General features: G+C 44.9%; 3 protein-coding genes across 7 annotated transcripts in view; 1 reads left to right on the top strand and 2 right to left on the bottom strand.

Annotated features, from left to right (window-relative positions):
• The window catches only part of drosha (ribonuclease 3 drosha), a 238139-nt gene extending 235945 nt beyond the window's left edge, over positions 1-2194 (bottom strand). The window contains exon 1 of one of the 3 annotated variants that reach the window (XM_075696237.1): positions 1827-2194. In XM_075696237.1, coding sequence (XP_075552352.1) covers positions 1827-1840 — 14 coding nt within the window. In that variant the 5' untranslated portion in view covers positions 1841-2194. Of the gene's footprint in view, positions 1-1285; positions 1447-1826 lie in introns of those variants that run through there. The other 2 variants (XM_075696246.1, XM_075696229.1) reach the window with 2 other exon arrangements.
• Positions 2195-7615: 5421 nt separating this feature from the next.
• LOC142585490 (uncharacterized) lies at positions 7616-10718 on the top strand. The gene is made up of 6 exons (XM_075696286.1): positions 7616-7773; positions 7831-8090; positions 10048-10221; positions 10288-10374; positions 10452-10501; positions 10583-10718. Exons 1-6 carry the CDS (start codon positions 7731-7733, stop codon positions 10671-10673), a joined length of 705 nt encoding a protein of 234 aa, XP_075552401.1. The 5' UTR covers positions 7616-7730; the 3' UTR covers positions 10674-10718.
• LOC142585471 (WD repeat-containing protein 46) overlaps positions 10686-24732 on the bottom strand; it is a 72828-nt gene continuing 58781 nt past the window's right edge. For all 3 annotated transcript variants that reach the window (XM_075696275.1, XM_075696266.1, XM_075696257.1), the window contains 5 exons: positions 18905-19052; positions 12596-12690; positions 12371-12466; positions 11091-11180; positions 10686-10833 (listed from right to left, as the gene is read on the bottom strand). In XM_075696275.1, the coding sequence (XP_075552390.1) occupies positions 10735-10833; positions 11091-11180; positions 12371-12466; positions 12596-12690; positions 18905-19052 (528 nt within the window). In that variant the 3' untranslated portion in view covers positions 10686-10734. The remainder of the gene's footprint in view (positions 10834-11090; positions 11181-12370; positions 12467-12595; positions 12691-18904; positions 19053-24732) is intronic.

The raw sequence follows: 24732 nt of genomic DNA on the forward strand, positions 1-24732 counted from the left end.
AATTTCGTCAAATGCTTCTTGATGCCTAGTTTCCCATCTCCACGTGGCGTCCTGCTGAAGGAGCTGGTAGAGACAGCTGGTAACTGTTGCCCTGTTCTTCAAGAATCTGTCACAGAAAGCCAATGTTCCGAGAAATGACTACAGCACTTGCTTGCAGTTTGGTGCTAGGGCCTCAATGATAGCTCGATCTTTCTTTTAGCTGGTGTGAACTCCTGCTTCGTCAGTTCGGTGCCCTAGAAAAAAAACTTGTCTCACTGCAAAATGGCACTTGTCTTTTTGAAGGCGCAGATTGTACTTCTGCAGCCTCTTGAGGACTTCTTCCAATTTGAGGGAATGTTCCAAGGCATCCTTTCCGCTGATGATCACGTCATTTAAGTATACACAAACGCCTGTTATGCCAGACAGCATAGTCTACATGAACCGTTGAAAAATGGCTGGTGCTGCAGAGATTCCAAAAGGCAACCATTTGACCTTGCAGAGCCCTTTCAGCGTGTTGAGGGTCAATATCTCTGCTGTCTGTGGTGTCACGTGAAGTTGCTGGTAAGCTTGTGCTAAATCCAGGGTGCTGAAGACCTTGCCACCCCTCAAGTAGCTCCAGACCGCTATGGAGACTTCGTCTAAGGAAGGAAGAACTGATGTCTGCAGAAGACGACAACGATGAAGTGCGCGTGCGAAGGCACTGGCAGTTTTGGCACGAGTGAGCCTCATGGAACGAACGCCTCGCCAGTGCTGGCTCCTGCGCCTGAACGAGTGTCTGCTACTATGTGCCTGTTTCCTTGACTTAATAAATCGTCGGCAGCCAACCACGGCTGTATAGACGTAACAGTGATTTAATATTAGCAGGGATGCAATTCCCAAGTACAATACTACAGAAGCAAAGAGTAAATTTTACATATTAGATCGGGATTTAGGTAAGAGAAGGTTATTGCACTCAGAGAACCTTGTATTATTTTTGTTTACAGGAATGTCAAAGGACCATGAACATGAGTGCCGCGATGCAGCAGTTAACTTTGGCAATTTTTAAACTCCAGAACACAAACTAAGTGGAATGTTTTGGAAAGAACAATAAATAATTTTAGCATTATTTACTTCAATGACACATTTCCTTGGTCTTCGAGAACCAAGGGAACTTTTTTTTTCTCGCGGGAAAATTGTTGCAGCTACCAAGAACGCCATAGTGGGTAGACGCCACATGCTTGAAATGAAACAAGAACGCAATAGAACTGCGACGTCAATCTACCATTTATGTCGCACAACTGTAATGAAAAAAACAAAAGCCACTTACATTATTATAAACGCCGTGTCTCTTAAAAAGTACGTCGGACAGGCTTTTTCGCGCGTTTCGTATGCTGGGTGACCTTTCAAAAGCATTTTTTATTGGTCCCCTTTGAATTAAATGAACATCCTTCTGCAAAACATGTGCAAAAATCGGTAGGCAGTAGCCGCGGAGCTAACGAAACGAAAGCAAAGCCGGTACGTCAGACGTATCTTTAGCTTCTGGGATTCGGGTACGTCCGGTGTACCTTTAGACACTTTGTATTATAAAACCGGATTATGATGTAGCAGAACTTTTTTTTTCTTGGGATAGTTTATCGCATGCTGGTAGGAGGAACAAAGCGCGAGAAAACGGAGACAAGGAGAAAACGGAGACAAGAAGAAAACGGAGACAGGATAACACATCGACAGGAAGGGCAATCAACTGATTTTTTTGAAAACCAGAATTCCTCCCAGGAATTCTGGTTTTCTTTTTTGTAATGTTTTTGACCTGAGGATGGTAATGACTAATAATGTTTTGATGCGAGGATACAAAAAAATGCGCGACTCACCCAGACGCGTGCATCTTGGACCTACGCAGCTACGTTGTCTCTTGATCGGTGACAAAGCTCGTTGAAGTCGACATATGAATGTCAGGTATTTCACATCTACCACTGATTGACACCGCACTGGTTCACCATTTCAATTTGAAACAACGAAACTTCACAAGTTGCTCTTACGGTGCGTGCTAATTAACCACGATAAAAAACAGTCGTGCGCAATCTTTGTCCACAAACGCTAACGAGGAACGGTCATAAACAACGCGTATGACCTCACATACCACTTTCACCACAGCTATTACAACGAGATGGGCGCAGCAGTACAACCATGGTACAACCATAGACGGTACACCGCCGGTCGTGGTTATACGCTATACTGGCCATGCACAGCTGCTCGCCGGCTAGCCAAGCCAAGCACATCCTGTCTCTAAAGGCAAGGCGTTGTCTAGGCGCTTATGATCAGGTCACGTGAGAAATTTTTGTATGACATTTAGACGCACGCCCAAGCCAAAGCTCCCAAAGTTCAAAGTGCTTACTACAGCTACAGTGCACTAGAAAATATTGGGTAGTGGAAGAAGCGGCGGTCCGGGCGCGAGGCATATTGTGCAGAAGCTCACCAGATGGCGCGAGCTCTCACTTCCCGAGCACCGGCTGAGGGAGTATGCGGCAGAACGCAGCAAGCGAGTGCGGCGGCACAGAGTTTCAGAATGCTGCGTTCATTTTTCCTCATGCCAAACATGTAAATATGGTTTTATGTAAGCTACCATAAGATCTGTAGCATCGGATGGCAGGGCACAGCACGTACCAGCAATGTCTGTTATAGCGATGCACGCACTTCGTGCGCCCCCCTCCTCCCTGCAGCGACAGAGTGCACTTCTAGCATTAAAATTTCACTTCTTTTTTTTACCCAGCTGCAGCAGTAACAAGTCCTGTTCATACCATAGAAAATCTATTTGTGCTGAAAGCATGCATATTTATTTTATTTATTTATTTATTTATTTATTTGTAGAGAACCTTACAAGGCCCCTACATGGGGATTGAGTAAGGGGGGCATAGAATCAATCAAGTACACACAATCTAGTAACAACAATATGAAATAATAATAAAAAGCACCAGCCAAGTGCACAGCCTAAAAGTTGAGAAACATTATAGCTACATAATGCTGTATATAAGTACAATAAAAAAGAACTCTTAGGTTTGTGACAAACGTATTATAGTGCAAGAAAAAGGTAGGAAAAATAACACAGAACAGTGAGTGTGATATCAATGGTTAACAAAGGTTAAGCGAGTTGAATGAGTGCTTGAATTTTTCACGATCAGTTTCCACAACTATGTTGTCGGGGAGGCTGTTCCAGAGCTGAATGGCACGGGGAATTGCAGACGAGTTGAATGCTTCTGTTTTACCATAGATGCGCGTAAAGCTATCATGATTGTGTAATCTGTGCGACGTGTGCGATGACGTTTCTAGGTGTAGGGAGCGTTTGTTAGTGTGGTGAGCGTATTGATGAAATAATGACAAAAAGGCTATGTCGCGACGATTACTTAGCATCTGAAGTGAAAGGTGAATTTTTATTTGGGTTACGCTAGAACGGTAGTCCTAATTTCGGGAAATGAAACGTGCGGCTCTATTTTGGATTGATTCCAGCATGGTAATTAGGTAATTTTGGTGGGGAGACCAGAGTGGAGCGGCGAACTCAAGTCGAGGGCGAACAAATGTTTGAAATGCCAGATTGCGGATAAGTGGAGGTGAGTTCCGAACGTTACGTCGCAGGTAACCCAGTGATCGAGAAGCACTGGCACAGATGTTAGTAATGTGAGAAGTCCAGGAGAGGTTTGTTGAAAGATTTACGTCTAGATATTTAAATGATGAGATCCGAGATAATGGGACATTTTTACTGCAGTAGAAATAGTCCAAGCTAGTGCGTTTGCGGGTGAAGAACATCACTTTACATTTTGATGAATTTAGAGTCATTAGCCAGGTGTCACACTAATTAATAATTTGGTTAAGATCATTTTGGAGGATCAGGTGGTCATCAGAGCTGTTAATAGAACGATAGACAATGCAGTCGTCAGTGAAAATGCGCATGCATGATAAGTTATTGGGTATGTCATTAATGTATATCAGAAAGAGTAAGGGACCAAGAACGCTTCCTTGCGGTACACCAGATGGAACATCTGAAAGGGGCGAGGAGAAGCTGTTAGCGAAAGTAAACTGCTGCCTGTTAGAAAGAAAATTTCGAAGCCGGGATAGAGTTAGTGAATCAAGTTTTAATGATGATAACTTCAAAAACAGGCGACAATGGGCTACGGTCAAAAGCTTTAGAAAAATCCAGCAAGATGCTGTCAGTTTGAAGGTTTGAGTTTATGTTAAAGTGTAAATCTGTCATAAATTCAAGCAATTGCGTTTCGCACGACATCCCTCCTGAAACTGCTGCATTATTCTATCATGATGATTTAAGCAAGCCATGAGCATGTGCATTTCAGAAGCATGAGCCTCCTGAAGACAGTTTATTTCAGTCACAGTATCAGTGGGTAGGGGGAGGCATTTTCAAGAAACATACTGCAACAGAAGAATTCCACGGTAGGGAGTACACAATACCATTTCACATACTTATGTACAGCGGCTCAACTTCAGATATCTTGAGGTCTCCCGACCGTTATCTTTCGAATGGTTTGAGGACTTCACAAAAAAGTGCAGCCGTGTGGTAACATGAAAAGCTACAACCTTCACCGTCAATGATTCTGCATGGCTATCCGGTCCTGGCGGTTTCTCTAAACAATACCAATAACATCCATAACACTCTCATGATGCAGCTCTTGTGTACTGAATGTACACAAGAGCTGCACCTACCTCGACCACCTCTACCTCGACCACCGCATGCAGCTCCCATTCGGTCAGGTACGTCAGAAACGAAAGAAGCTTTTCCATAGAAGCAGATTCTGGCCGTAGGGCCGCTCCCATTTTCCCATTCCTCTCCCATTGTTTCCGCCGGTCATTGTCTTTAGGCGCTCCAAAAAGAGACAACGTGCGCCCATTTACTTCCCGAAAACCCGGATACCCGCTCTTGCATCCGGGCGCATAACAATGCGTATCGCTTTTTTTCTTCTTCTCTTCCATTATCCAAAAAGCGACAACAGGGCAGCATCGAACAGAGAAACGGTCACGCTCGGCACTTTCACTAGCTTCACTTGCAAAAATGCGAAAAGCACGGTGGCTCGTAGCAACAAGAATGACGCGGTAAAGCGCACGTGGGCAACGCGAGCTCCAACCGGTACGGTCTCCTCGGGAAGAGCACACCAGCGCCCCTAGCGGGAGTCTTCGCTCTTGGCTTCACACTGCCTGTGCGCCCAGCCCTCCGCTCTTTCCACTACCCAATACTTCTAGCTCACTGTACCAGGGCCCGCACACTCTCAAGTTCAACAAATGGCCACAGAGGGCGAAAAATCAATCGAGGCGTGTTTCAGCGTGAGCGCGCAAGTGGAGTTACTGTAATTTGGTCGAATACTTTAATTTGTGCTTTTTCTGCTAGGGGCGCTGAACATGCTGAATTTTTTACTTTACACAAACCATTGACATAAACAGTCGAGGTGTCTAAGGATGTTTCTTTACCTCAGGCAATTAGGCAGTTGATTTTTTTTAAATTGGATTGTTGAAGCTGCTTTTTAGTCATAGCGTCAAGGTTTTTGTACTTGAATAACCACCGACAGCCGACAGCCTATTGGCATCGATGTGTTTCCTGGCCGTTGGCGTTCGAATACTACGGCGGTAAAACATTTTCGAAAGCATGCTGGTTTCGTCTGCGAGTCATTACATAGACTTGCTGTAAAGAGGTCTACGCTTGGCAAAAAATAGTGCCTCATTTTGTTTAGGCGTTGATTATCATAATGAATGCGGCGGAGGTTGAGGAAGTACGCTTGAAGGTACGTTTTTATGCCGTTGATCTCCATAACACCGTAACTACGCAAATCGATGTCACAGAACACCCGATGCATCATTGTGTGTTCTCCGTCATCGCTTGTTTGCTGTACGCCTACTAATTCTTCATTTCTTCTTCAAGTGTTGTACCCTCCTTTTTTCCTTGTTCTCTTGTGCTTCTCTTACAGTATGTTGTTCCGTCAGCTGTAATGCGCATTTGCAAAACCAATACGTTTGATAAGACGCAGTGGTTATGATAATTTCACTACACATGTAATAAGCTGGCACATATGGTTCAGATACAGATACCTGTATGCGGAGTTGCACGACGTTGATGCGGAGATTAGGATAATTATGACACTCGTAAGGAAGAGGCAGCTGACGGCCGTAAGCTGTTGCGTTCTTTCCGCCAAACTACCCGGCCTGGTAGTGCTGTAAAGATGCTGTATAAAAGTGACACGCGGTGACAGGGAAATTATTATACTTAGCAGCCGGCCGTACGTTTTGTAGCTTAGGTCTTCTTTCTTGTGCGTTTGTGGTACCCTTATTAATGAGCCATTTCTTGACTATGTTCTTGACTATGTAACCGCGTTTGTGTGGATGCGTAGACGTGTGCTTTTTATTGTACTTGTAAAATGAAAATAAAATATTTTCAGGCTTGCTCAATCTTTGGTGTCGTGTGCGTTTATTCCAGTCGAGGCCATCGTGCCACCTGGAAACCGCATTATGTCAGTAGCCCTACACGAAATGCAACAGCTGGAGCGCGGCGGCACAACTCGGGGCAACGGCGGCGTAATAAACGAAAAACCGCTCGGGATGCCCTTAAAAGTCAGTTCAGAGTGTGCCTTAACTCGATATGACTCAGCGCTACATGTATTCTGCTGCGCCTCGATCGTGCTCCCGCCAGTTTGGTTGCTGTGTGGCAAATGTAGCGCCTACATATAAATTTAGGCGCTAGGTTTGCCACATAGCAACTAAACTGGCGGGAGCACGATCGAGGCGCAGCAGCCAGAAACCCAGTAAAGCCACAGAACACCTGGTAAAGCGGCCATCCTGCGCAAAACCCCGTTTCCGTTTCCGGTTGTACAGCGCCACCTGTGGTCGCATACTTTAGTTCACGGCGCCACCGCTACGCTTATTTCCGTAGCACTGTGGAAGGTACAGTTTCCCTTCTCTAAGTTTGTATAGGTGTTCTGTGACTGTACTACAGCGTGGAGTTTCCTACAAAAGCAATTTCAGTAGCAAACTTTGTGTGCCAGACCGCACCATCATTCTAGTCACCTTAGCCCCAACCTTTCATTGTGTATTGTTATTTATTTTCTTATAAACTATTTATATATATATATATATATATATATATATATATATATATATATATATATATATATATATATATATATATATATATATATATATATATATATATATATATATATATATATATATTTATTTTTTTATAAACTAGAAAAAGTACAGCGTCTTGCTGCCAGGTTTATCAGTATCAAGTAACTCTTTAACTGATTGTGTTCGATTGTAGGAGGAAAAGATAAACCTGGCAGCAAGACGCTGTACTTTTCCTAGTTTATTGATGAGGTATTGCTGGTATGGGTCCCAGATTATACTTGCGTACTCTAGACCTAAGGGCGAACACTTGCCCGGTATGCACTTCACATCCGAACATCATCAGTTTTACATCATAACTGGCAAACTTCAGTTTCCTTTTTAACAAGCCGAGCTTTCGCTGTGCGGATCCACAAGTGGTCGCCACGTGAAGGTTCCATTTTAGATCATGTGCTATAGTTATTCCAAGATATTTCATTTCTTTTGTACGTTTTATTATCGCTAATCACCTAACGAATAAGAAAAAATAATCCAGATCATCATCATCATCATCTTAGCTGTATCAGCCTCCATCTTTGTTTGTGTTCCAGTCGCGTCCGCCGCTTCGCCACGTGCGTATCGACTACGTCCTCGAAGCACGTCAGCTGTCATATGCTGCAATGGGATTATCAAGCAGATTATTGAAGAAGCTGTATGATTACGGTAAAAATACGCGGCTACTGGCGTCCACTTTATTTGAAGGCGTCATTCTCTTTTCAGGAGATAGTTTTCTGGATGACAGGGACGGAACCAACCGGTCAAATGCATCGAAGCTTCGCCAAAAGAAATCAAGGCGCTCTAACACCGATGAGCGTAGAAAGTGCACCACTGCAGCAACGAAGCTTACCGAGATAGAGCGCATGAGATTGGAACTCGGCCTTGACGATGCTAGCGATGAGCCAGCTGCAGACGCACAGACTGGGCCAGCACACGAAGATCGAGTGCCCATAGTAGTATTCAAAGATCCCACGAAACGAAAGGTTTGCTTTTCTGCACAACTTTCAAAACGCTGTTTAACATTTATAAAGATAGCCAATTAATTCTTGGTCACAGAAGCCTCGTACTGCACATGCGTTCCTGCATGGTAAATGCTGCTTTTACTACGCATCCTTTAGCACCAAAAACTGCTACTGCTTACGTTTGATTGTGCACAAGTAAAAGAGAGAGAGAGAGAGATTGTACTAAACATCGCCACTTTCATATTTTTATAGGACCTGGTCATGTATAGCACGCAACCATATGTATATTTTTTTAATTTACTTGAGTGCATAGATCTTGACACCAACAGTAATCGGTTGTCTTTTGTTAATTTTGTTTTAACACATTTTTCAGCATCTTTTATGGGAGCAACAAATAAAATTTAGGTTACGTAAACACATTAGCGCCCAGCTATTAGGGGTCATGCCAAAATGACATGCTTTTTTGGTTTTTGTCAGCTGTGTGATGTCTTTCAAGCATTCATCGGCAAACTTGTAAGCACTGAATGTAGCAGCCGCGCAGCTCATATTATGCTCGGTATTTTCTCGATACTGAGTTTTTATGTGCAAGTTTTAGAAAAATAATGGCATGAATGATGAAGGCATGCTATATAGCATTCCAAGAAAATAAATGTAGATGTTCCTTATAATGTATTCTAGAAAGACTTGTTTGTTATCAAAACACGTGATGTTCTTTTTTCTTTTTACCTCATTTTTGGCAAAAGTGCTTCTATACTGGTTTCAAAAATTCTTGGACAGTTGCAAAGACAAGTGCCATGTCAACACTATTATTTCTCTGGCCCCGTTTCTACCTTCCTTTCTGGCAACAAAGATGACGCTGTTCATGTCTTCACAGTCCATAATAATTTTTTTTTTTTTAAATATTTGGGGTTTTACGTGCCAAAACCACTTTCTGATTATGAGGCACGCCGTAGTGGAGGACTCCGGAAATTTTGACCACCTGGGGTTCTTTAACGTGTACCTCAATCTAAGCACACGGGTGTTTTCGCCCCCATCGAAATGCGACCGCCGTGGCCGGGATTCGATCCCGCGACCTCGTGCTCAGCAGCCCAACACCATAGCCACTGAGCAACCACGGCGGGTTCACAATCAATAGCGAACGATGTTACAGTAAATTTAGATAAATCAATATCAGTTTGGGCATCATCAATATTTGATAGGGAGAGATTATGGCAGATTGCAGAGCAATTTGGAGGGAAACGTAAATGTACATTCCTCTGCTAACTAAGATGAGCTATGCAAGAAAACTTTGGTAATGACTGTTTGAAACAAGAGGCAGTTTACATCATTATAGGTCAGAAAATTCTAATTTTTTTGCCGATGTCACCGAACAAAGCATGCCAACAGGATTCTTATGCGTCTACATACTTGGAACAGTAGAAACTAACAAAAAAATTTTTTCCACTAGAATTGGAATTTTTGCATCCATCAGAAAGCTAAGTGGGCCTGTATAAAGTTTGGCTGGACTCCTTGTCGCAAGCATTTTTGTTTAAGTTAGAAGATATAACAAATTTGTCGCTGCATTGCATTTTGTTCCCATAAAGGTCTAGCATACTTTAAAAAAAAATCAAATTCATGAGACTCACAATGCAGTTAGTGTAGAAAGGCACCAAAAATCAATAAATTCTGGCTGGTAGATTTTTTTTTTAAGCTTTAATTTACCTGATGCAAGTCATTACTATGAAAAGCAACAAAAGTGAACCTGCTATATAACCAGGTACTCACGTTGACAGCAAACTCGTCTGTCAAGTTTTCTCTGACACACCATGCACATATTTTGCTTGACAGGTCCAACCAGATGCATGCATGCAACATATGTGAAACACCATTATTTTCATTTTCCAGTTTTGAGGCCTTGATCTTGGTTTGAACAATTTTACACGCAGCGCAGAGATGGGTTAAATTGACACGCACTGTTCTTCTGTACATTGTTTTTTAGGCAAACAAGCATCAGCTTGAAGAAAAGAACACTTGCAGTGACACGCATTGGGATGTGAATGAAATAAGCTTTAAGAAAGCAAGACATGATGTTCTGAAATTCGGGATCAAAGGCTTGGAAAAACCCAAGCAAGAAGAAGCCAAGATCGCTCTAGCTGTGCAGCTTGGAGCCAAGGTGAGTCTTTGTATCTTATGGTTCACATGGAAACAAGTTATTCCCCTCTCCCCCCCCTCTTTTTAGCCACCCAAGAACAACTACTTGAATTACAAGGAGCTCATTACTGACAGAAAAGACAAAAAAGTTAAAGAAAGGGAAGAGCGAATTCTGGTGGGTTCCCCTTTGCTTACTGAGCTTGACAGAAGATCCATAACTATGTTTACATTAACCGTTTTGTTTTGTTTCAGAATGCAAGGATGGGTCTGAAGCCTAAAAGGCAAGGAAATGTCAGGCAAAGGTAAGCTGCCATACTAGCAGTCATAAGTGCATCTGCACTTCGGTAAGCCATGAATAAAGCAAGGATCTTATCTCTTTGCAGGAAAACAAGCCGCACACAACATGAAGGTGTGCATTATGTCAGTAAAGAGCTGATATCACAAGTAAAGCACAAAATAGCGAAGACAAAGTAAGCAGCTTGTACATATGATTAATAAAATTAGTTTTATTTGTACAAATGGCACAACTAGTAAATCACTTTGGTCTGAACCGGTCCAGAACATTGCTTGAGCTCCTGTCCTTTCGTTGTTTCACCTCAGCCTTCTTCTCTTGCCGAAGCTGTTTTAGGTGTTCCTGCATAGCAAGACGACACTGTACACCACATTGCTATACAATCTAAAACTAGTTGCTACATGTGTGCACAACCTTCCCGTGAAGGCGCGTATGATGCAGCCTACAGCTGTAGACTGCATTGATAGTGAATGCTGGTGGCAGACACAGGTTACGGGAGAGAGGGGGAAAAAAACACAAGGTACTTCACAAGTTGCCCTTTTAAAAACTTCCAAGTAATGGAGAAAGTTTGTCGTGAAGCAAGGAATTATGAACTCTACCTTGACATTCTGCTCTCTCAGAGCCTGCTTTACTTTGGCAGTCTTCTTCCCAACTTTGGGAGTGTAGTCAATTGTCCTTGGCTTTACCCACTGCAAACACAGAACAATATTAATATAATGTCGAGAGCAATAGGTTACAAATTTGCAGAAAGCTTTAGAAGTTGCAGCTAAAGGCACAGTCCTCCCCGTGCTTTTTCTAGTGAAACTCTCTCAAGTTTCATTTGAAGGTCACCATGGCTGAAGAGATGGCAATGGGAGACCATTTGTCAGACTACTTAGAGTCTCCCTGATTTGCCATTCCAGACTGCATGAGACTGCACTTACGCCAATGCTTGGCTGAAAGGAAAATCTCGGGCAGTCGAGAACAGCAAATCAAAGAGACCATTAGTGAACACAATTGCAACAAAGAGCTTAGCCAAGTTGGGCTTTCTTGCGACTTCGTAAAACCTTACACATGTAGCTATTTTCAGCAATGCTCTAATGAAAAACTGATTGCATAAGAACACATGACATTCACACAACTTGACCTCTCGTCTGCACACATATACACTGTAAATGTTATTCGAAAGTGCTTGCAATGAAGCACAAGTGATACAACTGTAGAGAATGTGCCCCTCGTGGACATTTAAATTTCCAAACTTTGTATTTCTTCCACAGGCTTTCAATTTATAGCACTGTTCTGTGAGAAATTATATGCGGCATTATACACATTAATTTTCAGGAACATCAACACCCCCTGGTTTCCGACTTCATGAACGCATTTGTTCCCCCTGCAATACCTGTCCTCCTGCAGCACGTGGGGCAGATGCTTCCGCTAGTTTTCCATGGCAGTGTAAGAGAAGCTTTGTGACCGGTAAATGTAATAGATTTGCTGGTTGCCCCTACCTCATTATGGTCAACATGCTTTGCCTAAAACTATTTGCAACTCATGTGTTCATAGTTTGTTTACAATCAGACAAGTCTTGGCATTCGGCAGTCTTCAAACTACTTTTTAAAGCAGCATGTTAAGATCTCGAACAGTTACCAGCAACAGTCACTTCCCCAGGGGCTCCAGACAGTTCTGACAACCCTGCACTGTGCAATCTAGCACAGCTTATTCCACCAACAACAGAATAAGTTGCATCAAGGCACTGGCAGAACTAGGCTGTAGTGCCTGACGTAACACACCCTAACACACTTGTAGTGCTGGGAAGCACTGTGTAGCTAATCTGCCTTTGGCCGGCTGCAGGCAGTACAAGCTAATCTTAAAAGGAAGCTCTTTTTGAATAATCTTGACATACCAATTTCTTGTTCGATTCGTCCACTTTTGCTTGCATCCTTTCAACGTTCACCTGGCCAAGGCGCTTGGGGTCTAAGCAAATGAGCTCTGGTTGCACCTGAAACCAATATATTTGATATGACAACAATGCACCTGTGACAATTGCCCTAGTTTATCCGAACAAGCCCAGAGAGTGCAAAATGGTGATAGTTATGACAAACTTTAAGATATCAAGAGAAAAACATACTTTCTCTAGAAGAGCCTTTACTTCCATTTCTCTTCGTTGCTGCTTCGTCATGTATGGGTTGCTCTCAAGTGCATCAAAGTTTGGCTCTCCAGAGCCTGAAAACAATCACACAAATAACCATATCATTAGGAATAAACTTAATTAGCTCTTTTGCTAACAAATATTTAACACTACCTTTTTCTCGGCTAATTTTTATAAATTTCCATGGCAGGTAGTACATATAAAATGCAATGCTGACTTAGCAGCTTGGTTGTATGAAGAGGGAGCTATGCATAATATATCACAATTATCATGCAGCTAATTAGCAAAATGTCACTAAGATTTAGAATATGGCATGTTTACATCAATTTTAGAAATTCTCCAAAATATTTAGTGCTGAAAGAATTTTGTAGAGCAATTGTGCATCAAGATATCCCTCAAGAAACTTCAAAATTTCGCCAACGGCTGAAACAGCAGCCAGCCAATATCAAGTGACAGCTGGCCGGCAGCTCCACAACAGCCAAGGAGGTGAAAACATGTTAGTTAATTCGTGTTTAATGGTGCAAAAGTGACTAAGGCCATGCTGCGCCAGTCACAGGACAGTACAAGATACAATGTTAAGGCAGTAATAGCTGCGTTACCTTCAAGTCGATGTAAATACCCAGTTTCATCTAAAAACTTGAACAAGTCGGTGAATGGCACTAGCGGCTCGTTGCCCAATATTAAGGCAGGGTGTAAAGGTATATGCAAGTGATACAAATTGTTGAAATGTTTCCGCCTCTGTGTTTCAGTATGTGGACATGACATAATGATGTGGCTTACTGTAAGCAATTCATGACATTTCTGTCACTTTCTAGAAAGCATATTAAAAAAAATGGTTAATCCAGTTTGAATAGTAAGGATTAGTGTCTATTTTATTCATGAAGAAAACAGAAGAGAGGGGTTAGTAAAATGCACAGCGAATAAAATATCTTTAAAAATGAATGGTAATACCCACATCAAATCGAACATTTTCAAATATGAATAAAAAAGGAGATGCATACAGAAGCAAATATTTTCAAATATGAGCTATTTCTATCAACTGGTAGCAAGCTTATTGGTATGAGGCCTGAACTTTGTCACAAGTGAGATTCTCTCTCAGCAGCTAAAAGTCAACCTCAACTGTCCTGACATACTCTCAGCCTGCGCACAACACCTCAATGTTGCATTTTACTGTTTTAAAGAGTTTATTTTGGTTTGGATGAGGGACACCTGCATCTCGGCGTCAGCCAACATTTTGTTTTTTGAGCTCAAGCTCCTTTAAAGAAGCGCAGCACGCTTCCTTTCCCATTCATTCCTCAATGCGTCGGTCCTTTCTGTTCTTGTCCTCCTCCTGCCACGCGTTCGTCCCAGGGACGAAGCGTGGCAGGAGGACTCCCTAGGGGTCATGAAAACGTCCGAAAAATCAGGCAGTCCGAAAAAATGAATGTAAGTCTATTAGTGCCCTTAGAGGCTGAAATCACCACAGGCATGTCCGAAAAAGCTCTGAAGGCCGGCCAGTACACTTATTAGGCATAGCGGCGCTCGTACTGTGACAGGAGTTGGCGGGTGTGCGCGTGTATAGTTAAGGAACACATACTGTGTGCAGTGACAATTGCTGAGGATAGCAATAGGGGCTTGTTGGTATGGCATATCTTATTTTGTTATAGCGCAAGCTTGACAAGGACAATAGAAGGCACATCTGACACACATAGCGCTGTGTGTGTCAAATGTGCCTTCTGTTGTCCTTGCCAAGCTTGCGCTATAACAAAATAAGATATGCCGTACCAATAGCGCTGTGTGTGTCAGATGTGCCTTCTGCTGTCCTTGTCAAGCTTGCGCTATAACAAAATAAGATGTGACAATTTCCCCTTCCTACACTTGTTAAGCTTCGCTGCAATACTTTGCGAATGTTCACTGCGTAACAATGCTATATTGAGGCGAAGCTGACTTTCGGGAACCGGTATTATGCAACGCGCCGTGCTTTCCGAGCTTCGAAGCCAATCGCTAGGATTACAAAGGCGGAGTCTGTGTCATTGCTGACAGGGGCGTATTCTTTCAATGAAAAACACGGCACCAGACGGCAAGAAGCTTAATAGCGAACGTCGAAGCAGCTAGGCCTAGCATTGCCGCGGTGCTGGCTATGGCTGCCAGCGGATTTGCGTGCGAGAGTGCCGGTACAGTGAACTATAAGGGGCAGTGCAGCGCGCGGAGGCAGCGACACATAGAGGCACCTGACGCCACTGGTGGCGAAAGGAGCGGCGGCGCTGCAATCGCTCACTCTTGCATGCAGCACCTGTTGCGTGGCCGCAAAGCGCTCGATAGGTGGTGTTTCGCCCACTTTCTATGAATATCTGGTGCTTTTAAATTCGTGAATGTTATAGCTCACGTCAACAGCAAGGAGGCCGGCAGCTGATATTATGCGAAATTATGCGTTTCTGCAGTTCTTATTTTACAGGGTCTCACTTAATATGCTGTTGAAATGTGTGCCAAGGAGTGAACATCGTGCAATGTAATTGCTTAATTTTAACTTCCTTTCTTGGTTACGGGGACTAGGATTTGCTGATGCAAATCAAGCAGCGGGACTTTTGTAATGCAGGTTAGTTGTTCTTGTACCCAATACCATACCAATTAATGCTGTCATTGAACTAGCGTGGAAAACTATTCTAGGTATCATTCTTCAGCGCCCTACCGGCTCTTGTGCATTTCCCCATACTCTGTGATGCCTGTAAAACGAGCATTTAGTTACAGATTACACAGACCATGGAATTGTGCCCCATTAATGAAATGCTGTACCCATGTCCCCAGTGACAAGTATTGCGCCCTAGGGATGTGTCGAATACATCCTGCAAATGTCCCTCACATGACCATTTGTCACACTTTCCATGTCTGCGAGGGACATTATGTGGACATGTTGCTTACATTTTACGGGCATATGCCAGGGCCTTTTGCATACTGTTTGCCATAATACAAATTACGGTTGCAGCGCACAGTGATAGATGCATGGGCAGAGTGCCTATGCATCAAGAACAGGTACATTGTATGCACATGATATGCGTGCACGCACGTGTGTGGATATACAGCATACTCCTCATTCTTCTAGGCCTTGTGCCAAGTGCAACTGCCTTATTGAACTAAGTTTTCAAAGTAAATTGCATCAGAAAATTCGTAGTACGACATAAACATGAGCTGCAGACATGATAGCTTCGGATAGTAATTTGAACATGCGAGAAAATATAATTCTGCTACGAACAAACTCATGAGACATAGCTTTAATTGGAGGACAAATATTCACGTGCATGTAAAACAAAAAAGGTCCATGTGGGATAACCTTGGGGAATTCGTAATAGGATATCCAAGACTGACGTCCAGCAGATGTCCTATTTGTATCCGAAATGGTGCATGGACATTGGGTCATGATTCGGACGTCCTATGGACGGAGTGTTTTCACTGGTCGTTAAACTGCTTGCCAAAGCATGGTCTCCATAAATTGAACAATGAGCTGCTGTTCCATTTCAGCGAAGCTACCACTTGGCTTCCAGCATCATTGTTGTGCTAGTCCTCTCCTTCTGCTCATTCGTGTTTACTGTGCGTGTGCAACACGATTTCTACAGATGCATTGCAGTGACTTTTTCAGAATAAATGGCTTCTGCAGGCGTATGTGACTTCTATCCGTGTGTGTAAGTTTCCTCTGATGCTTTCAATTCGTGGTCATTTCTGTTCGCAACAGGAGCAACAAGTGCGGCTGTTCGACATTATTCATTAGTGCAGTTTCTGTTTTCATCTAAGGCATCGCCTATAATGTGCTGTTGAAAGGTGTGCCAAGCAAAGAACAAACGTGTAACGTAACAGCTTAATTTAAGCTTACTTTCGATGTTGTGGTAACTAATTACGTACAATTCCCCTATCACGCGGTCACTCGAGCGTGATTATGTTTGATCTGAATCTGCTCACTCGAGTTTATATAGACTGACGTTTGGGTCCTTAAGCTGTAAGCTATACAAGCTCGATCCTGGTTGCTGAACGTACCGTACTTACACGATTGTAAGTCGACCCATTTTTTTAAATTTGAAAATCTGAAGTTGGGGGGGTCGACTTACAATCGAAACCAAAGCATGGCACCGCCAAAAAAGCGAGACCAACGGGAGCTACAACGTAGTTACAATTTTATGCTTGCTTTATGGCCCTACCCATAGCTTTTTGCTATCCCGCGTGTTTGTTAGCTTTTCAGAAGGAATTTTAATCATTTTTGAGAGTTTTACAGTGCACTTAACACTCATGGGGAGTGTTGATAGTTGATGGAAGCGCCGCTGTTTCATTCGCGGCGGCGCTTGTGGGGAGTATCGGTAGTTTATGGAATAGCAGACACCGCTCACAGGTTTTTCTTTAGTTTGACAAATGGTTTGACCAAAAGGCATTGGTTTGACGCATTCGACTTGACTGCCAGCTGCGTGCTACTTCCATGCTTCTTCAGTCGTCATGAGAGCTCCAGGCCCACTAATCATTCGGCACTTGTTCACAGCAGCGTTCAAGAGGGCTGCCATCCTTTACGCTGAAGAAACAAATCACTGCGCAGAGGGCTGCAAGTTCAATGTTTTTGAATGGGTGGTGCGAGAGTGGCGACTGCAGCGAAGCGCAATTTTCACCTGTGACGGCAAGTGAGGAATTTCCCACATGCCGAAGTGTGGACGCTTTCCGGAGCTGTAGGCCAAGCTTGCGGCGTACATCACTGAAATGCGTGATCGGTCCCTGCCAGTGAAGTGCGACATGGTCATGAGCCGTGAGTACAAATGGCTGGTGGCAGAAGACCGCGAACTTACGCCAACCAGACCTGTCAAAAGAGCCTCCCTGACAGCTGCGTGTGGCTGGGTGCATTTGGTATGGGCTGCTGTTCCACAAGATGTCGTGGTGCGGTCGTTTCCCAAATGTGTAATTTCACTGGATGACGACATGCTGTGGGACTGTAGCAGGGATGACGATGGCAGCGCTAGTGAAGACTAGTAGTCCAGTGATCATGTCAGCTACTAAGAAATTTTTGTTATCGAATGCGCCCTCGGGTATGCTCTTCTCTTTTCTTTTTTTTTTCCTGTCACGCGATATCGGGGGGTCGACTTACATTCGAGTCGACATACAATCGTGTAAATACGGTATAGCAGTGATCATTTTCTGTCATGTTGAAAAAGTTCAATCCGGACGGGACTCTACTCCGATCGAAAGTGCCCGTGTTCTCGACAGCGCGGCTAGGTTCGAGCGGCGAGGACAGACGCGTGATAGTAATTTCAGAAAACACTTTAGAATCTGTGCCAAAAAATAATACGCATTTCATTGTCTGATCGTAAGCAGAGAATAGAGACCACATAAACGAAGTGCTTTGGGCAAAACAAAACCTCCTGCGCTCGTAAAGCTATATATAGGTACACTGCAGTGTATGAGAGCATTTTGTCTGCTGCTTTTTCAAGATTGGTCGATCGCAACGCCGCCGCTACTGGCGACGCCGCCAGAGCCATGCGGAGAGTGCTGCCCACTGCACGGCTGCTTCTAGTACACTGTAGCGTCGGTTTGAGGCGGCAAGGTAATCAAAATGGCAGCGGTGGTGGCTTTGATTAATGCCATTTCAGACCTGCAATGATGGGAAAAAGTGCTGAAATTCAGATGGTGAAGGGTGCTTGAGTTCCAAATTTCAGACATTCTTATACATTGACTCTTTGGGGTACTCCAAAGGTACTCTATGGGGTACTGCGCATGCCACGAAGCCGTCCAAATTATCGGTCATTGACTGTACACTGGCAACTCCTCCAGCTGACGACACGGCGTCACAAACGATTCATTGCGATTCCTCTCTGTTACTCAAGCCAACATTAGTGCAGATTACATTCGCCTTTAATAAAATTACAGCCAATTTTCCTTGATAGAAGCACAAACTCTCTGAGTTTTCCCTGAGTATTTCCATATTATTGAAAATCTCTGACAATTCCCAGTTCTCCTGGCTGGTAGACACCCTGTACTTAATTAGTCTAGACTCTAGACCACTGGAGTCGTACTTGAAATGTTGAATAGTATTTGCACACCCCCACTTAAAAGTATTCCCTGTTACACCAGTATAGTATTTGTACCACATGAAAAAAAAAAAGTAATGCATCAAGTTTGTTTCTGTTGCAGCAATGCATGGTATGATGTAAAACACAGATAATCAATCACTATTAGCTCCTCATATTTTTATGCAGATTGACCTTATGTAAAAGGAGCTTAGTAACTTAATTACTGAAGGTCATCATGAAAGCACTGTAAAAAATGTGAGTAGTCAAAACAAGCCTGGGACTAGGATGCTAGTGAAGCCTCTCTGATGTCCAATCCCCAGTACATCCTCATAAGGGCAGAACTCCAGTGAAGAAACTGTGCCAGGGGCCTTGTGGCGCAGGTAGGGTGCTCCGACTGTTTTACGGCAGCAATCTTTGTATACCTGAACACCACGGAGACCACAAAGTTCATATTAAAAACAAAAATTCTCTCAATCCTCCTGGTAAGAACATCACTAACTCAGGCTAAAGTAGGCTGCTCAAACTCTGAATCAAGAAGTTTATGTGCCAGTAGCTTGTCAACAAAATTATGTAAAACTAAATCATGGTAGGTATTTACTGTCCAAAAGCAACACACAAGCCATAAGAGATTGCATATGGCGGTCTCAAGATTAGGGTGTTATAGAAATGGAGACCCAAAGTCAAGGGACCCTATTGGCCGGGCAAAAAAAAAAAAAGAACTCTGAGAGAACAAAAGAAAGAAATAATTGTCAGCTTTTGGGTAAGCAAAGCTGTTTGGGAACACCATTTCTAAAACTTCCTATATGACAACCTGGGGTTCTTTAACATGTTCCCAAAGCACAGCACACAAACGCTTTTACATTTTGCTCCCATCAAAATCTGGCCACTGCAGCCTGGAATCAAACCTGAGACTTAATGCTTAGCCACACTGTGGCCACTGTGGCAGGTTATCCATAAAGATACCTATACTGCTATAAGCATCACACACTTCATGAGCAGGCCATGCATCCCACAAAATCTGTAAGCAGTTTTCAAGTAACTTGATTCCAAAGTCAGCAGAGTCGATGTGGTCAAGATGGCTGACCAGCAACAACATGCAGCAGCCAGCGTCTCGCAATCTTCTTCCTTTCCCTTCTTTTATCCTTCCATAACAGGACCCCCGGGTGATGAATAAAGCGCCATCTCAGCGCATGTAGGTGAAGAACTGCAAGCGAAGTATGGCTTCAGTCGTGAAACATGCATAACGTCAACAGCCGTCGGACTTGAGGATGAATCAAACTGTAATGGCGAGATCTTGTAATTGACGTCATTAACTTGACGTAGGACTTCATAAGGCCCTGTGTAGCGAGAGAGAAGCTTCTGGGAGAGGCCAACCCGACATGGTGGCCAAAGGAGCACCCAAGCACCTTGGGCGAACTTAACATTGCGATGGCACCGGTCATAACGCTCTTTTTCTATATGTTGCGAGGCTAATAAACAAGATAGGGCAACTTGACGCCCCATGTGAGTGCAATCAATGACTCAACGAGCGTACTCAGTTGCAACACGTGGCAGAAGGTAGGATGATGTCAAACGGCAATGTGGGGTCGCGGCCATACAAAAATAAGGTGAATCTCCTGTGGTGTCACATCAGGACGAGTTATACGTGAATGCCACGTAGGACAGCATGTCGTCCCAGTAGTGGTAATCGTTGGAGACATACATCGACAGCATCTCTATGAGTGTTCAGTTGAGACATTCTATAAGACCGTTCATTTGTGGGTGGTAGGCGGTATACAGCTTGTGTTCAGTGGCACAAGAGCGGAGGAGGTCGTCAACAACTCCAGACAAGAATGAGTGGCCGCGGCCTGCAAGTAAGTGACAAGGTGCACCATGGTGGAGAATGATGTCGTGGAGGAGAAAATCAAATCAGTGACGTCAGTTGCGCAACTAGTCCGCAACACCTTTGTTATTGCGTAGTGTGTCACGTAATCAGTAGCGACGACGATTCACTTACTTGTATTCCCTCTAGTCGTCGGCGGAAAAGGGCTAAGCAGGACAAGGCCTACACGAAAGAAAGGTTCCGAGGAAACTTCAATTAGGTGGAGTCATCAGACAGGAGGTGGCAGAGGAGGTTTCTATTGGCGCTGACACAATTCGCAAGTTGCGACATAACAACGTACAGGGTGGTAGAGACCAGGCCCAAGGAACCGGCGCCGTACACGGTCGTATGTACGCAAAACTCCAAGGTGTCCCGCCGTTAGTGCATCATGAAGTTGTTCGAGAACGATGGATTGCAGATGACGAGGAAGGACAAGGAGACACTCGGGGTTGTCAGGGTTGATATTTCGGCAGTAGAGCATACCATCATGCAGCACGAACACGCGGCACGTGCTGGCGGTGCTGTCAGATTGCACTACGGCGGTGATGGGCTGTAGGGATTCGTCGTGTTGTTGTTCAGCGTGCATGTTGGGCATGTCAGTAAACGCCATCACGCAGGTCACCGCATCATGCGCAACAGGATCAGGAGGATCTACAGGGTGATGAGAGAGACAGTCAGTGTCCTTGTGCTGATGTCCAGACTTGTAGTTGACAATGAATGAAAATTCCTCAAGCCGCAAAGCCCAGTGGCCAAGCCGCCCTGTCGGGTCCGGGAGGGAAGAAAGCCAGCAGAGGTCTGTAACGACCGAAAACATGCGGCCATACAAATATAGCCGGAACTTGGTGACAGCCCAAACTAAAGCCAAGCACTCCCGCTCGGTCACGGAGTAATTTCTCTCAGCAGGTGACAGCAGGCGGCTGGCGTAAGCTATCATGCACTCGGTACCATTCTGCTATGGGGCGAGAACAGCGCTGATGCTGTGACCACTTGCGTCAGTGTGGACTTCGCTCAGTGCAGGTGGATCAAAGTGGGCAAGTATGGGAGGGGTGGTCAGAAACCCGATGAGAGCGGCGAACACATGAGCCAGCTCCGGGCCCCTGAGAATGGTGTGTTCTTCTTTAGATCTGTCAAAGGCCGAGCAATTTCAGCGAAGTTTTTGACGAAACGGCAAAAGTGAGAACACAGGAAGACGAAGCAGTGCACGTCAGAAGCAGAACGTGACATAGGAAAACTGCGAACGGCGTGAACTTTTTTTGGATCTGGTTGTACACCGGATGCATCAACGAGGTCTCCGAACACAGTAATCTGACGGCGCCTGAATTGACTTTTCGTGGAGTTCAGTTGGAGGCCGGCTCTTCGGAAGACCGCAAGAATTGCAGCGAGTCGAGTAAGGTGACTGCCGAATGTGGGAGAAAAAACAATAATGTCGTCAAGGTAACAAAGACAGGTGGCCCCTTGTAGCCTCGCAGAAGAGAGTCCATCATACATTGAAATGTTGCAGGAGCATTGCATAGGCCAAAGGGCATGACTTTGAATTGATATAAACCATGAGGCGTGATGAAGGCAATCTTCTCATGGTGCATTTCATCAACTGAAATCTGCCAGTAGCCAGATCGAAAATCAATGGACGAGAAGTATTTAGCTTCGTGCAAGCAGTCCAAGGTGTCATCGATACGTGATAGTGGGTAGACGTCTTTTCGCGTGATCTTGTTTAAGTGGCAATAATCGATGAAAAAACACCAGGTACCATCTTTCTTTTAGAGCGCAGCTCTTTGGCGTCCGTTCCTGGGTTTCGCGTCGGCGTCGTCGTCGGCCTCGTAACCAGCTCCGCCCCCCTTTCATCCCCCCAGCGCTAGCAGCGACCGACTGATACCGCTGGATGCCGCTGACGCCGCTAGAGAGTCAAGATAACGTGACTGCATAGAACACCGTCGCCGCCATGCAGAAAGAGGAGGTAAGGGTCCCCCCCCCCCCCCCCCCTGTTCTTGTGTGGCGGATAGGGTGCTCTTCAGTTGCCGACGCGCCGGTTATTCGTTGTCCCTGAAACCAACTCCGCAGCTGGGGTTGACTCACTATCGGCGTCAGCGGCATCAGTCAGTCGCTGCTATCTCTTCCCTCCTCCCTTTATCGTGTTGTCCGCTTGCTGCGCGCGCTTCTGCTCCCATCGTTTGCCGCTGGGTGTACACGCCGCCCCCCTCCCCCCTCTTCCTGCGAGTCTCCGGTTGTCAAAGCGCCGGCTCGAACTTAATTCCTTTCTTCGCTCCTCCTCCAATGCAACCCCTGTGCGGTGGCAATCAGAGAGCCAGATCGGTGGCGGCGGATCTGTATATGTGCACCGCCCGAGCCGAAATTGCCGCTGCCGTTTGCCCTGTGCGGTGGCAATCAGAGAGCCAGATCGGTGGCGGCTTGACATAAAGACAAACAGCAATTTCCTAACACTTATGCGGGAGAACATCCCGTTCCTCTCGCTCGTAACGCGTCCCACGGCTGTGACAACCTCGCGAGGCACTTGTATAGATCTCGTCTTTGAGAATCAAGCATTGGTGTACCAAGTCGAACATATATCAGTCTATTTCTCCGACCACAAAGCTTCCTTCATGACTGTCAAGAACTGTTAGTGGAGTCTTTGTTAAAGGAATACGTGTGAAAAATAAAAAAAAAAATTCTGTGATAGCGCATACATGTGTTGCTCGATTTCTTTGCCTCAATCTATCGAAAAGGTGAAACAGCTTATTTGCTGCGCTCAAATTTCGCATTAGGAAGTAACGTAATCGTCGGCAATTTTTAACAAGGACGACAGGCGAAGCCCAAGGGCTGGCTGATGGCTCGATGACCCCTTTGTGGAGCATTCTGTCCACTTCTGATTGGATGACTCTACATTCAGCATGTGAGACACGATAGGGACGCCGACGAATAGGATTCATGTCTCCAGTGTTTATACAATGGTGAAGAACATATGTTTGACCTAAAGGTCTGTTGCTGAAATCAAAGATGTCACTGTATGATTCGAGCAGGAGACGTATGCCCGTGGCCTCTGCAGAGGTGAGGCCAGGTGCATTCATCTTTATGAAGTCATCCGTTGAGGAACCAGAACTGTGATCTGCAATTGGCGATAGTAAACCACACTCTGCATTCGGACTCAATGTCAAATTCGGAAGTACTAGAAATGCTGGCCAAGAACATGCCGGCCAGAAGCACTTGAGGGCACAGGCTGAAATTCAGAAGCAGAAGAATGACGTCGTTATTAGTAACCATGACCAGCGCATGCGGAACAGCAACATTCCAGTTCAAAAGCACGTTGACGATAGGGCGAAGCACATATCCACTGTCAGGAACCTGTGGCTGGACAGTGAAAGTGACGTAAGTGGCTGCCTTGGGTGACAGATGCCCATCTTGAACTGAGTACAAGTGTAGTGGGCGGTGCTCGGAGCATCGGCGAGTTGAGGCAGTTCCAACTGAAGAACGCTGGTTGCGCAGTCTATGAGAGCAGAATGAGTGGATAAAAAGTCCAATCCAAGGATAACGTTGTGAGGGCAGTTGTCGATCACAGCAAAGAGAACAGAAGTAGGGCGGCCAGCTATACTTAAATGCACAGTCAAACGAGTCGCACCACGTCCTCTGATGGCGACGTATGCTGCCGTGCGGACTGATCTTGACATGTCGACGTTGCGGCAGTATTGGGAAGTCTGGCAAATGGTTGCAGGACACGTCAGCTTTTGGCCTGCTCAAATTGTCGGCACTCTTTGATGATAGCATCAACTGTAGAGCAGCTTTTGCACATAAGTAGATTAAAGGTGTCGTCAGCATTTCCCTTCAGCACGCACCTGACCTTCTCAGCTTCTGTCATGTCATGATAGGCTTTATGACAAAGCGCCAGCACATCCTGGATATACGAGACATAGGACTCTGTGGGGGATTGGGCACGGGAGGGGAGTTCCTGCTTTGCAGCAGTTTTACGGCCGGCTGGCTTGCCAAACAACTCATTTAACTTCTTTTTGCATTGGTCCCAGCTGGTTAGCTCCTCTTTGTGGTTTTCGTATCACACCTTTGCCATGCCTCTTAGGTAGAACAACAGGTTAGCTAGCATAAGCCTAGGGTCCGATCTGTTGATTCCACACACACATTCACACATAGCGACCCACTCTTCAAGGTCGACGCCATCGGTCCCAAAGAAAGTTCCGGGATCCTTGGGTTTCACAACCACAACCGAAGGGGACGGCGACATAGCTGGCGACGGTGAC

This window comes from Dermacentor variabilis, chromosome 1, assembly GCF_050947875.1.
Source record: "Dermacentor variabilis isolate Ectoservices chromosome 1, ASM5094787v1, whole genome shotgun sequence".
Classification (NCBI taxonomy): Eukaryota; Metazoa; Arthropoda; class Arachnida; order Ixodida; family Ixodidae; genus Dermacentor; species Dermacentor variabilis.

Coding starts and splice junctions, on each gene's coding strand:
- LOC142585490 (XM_075696286.1), top strand. CDS start 7,731: ATGGGATTATCAAGCAGATTATTGAAGAAGCTGTATGATTACG. Junction 10,375..10,451: donor AAAGGGAAGAGCGAATTCTG/GTGGGTTCCCCT, acceptor GTTTTGTTTCAG/AATGCAAGGATGGGTCTGAA. Junction 10,502..10,582: donor CAAGGAAATGTCAGGCAAAG/GTAAGCTGCCAT, acceptor ATCTCTTTGCAG/GAAAACAAGCCGCACACAAC.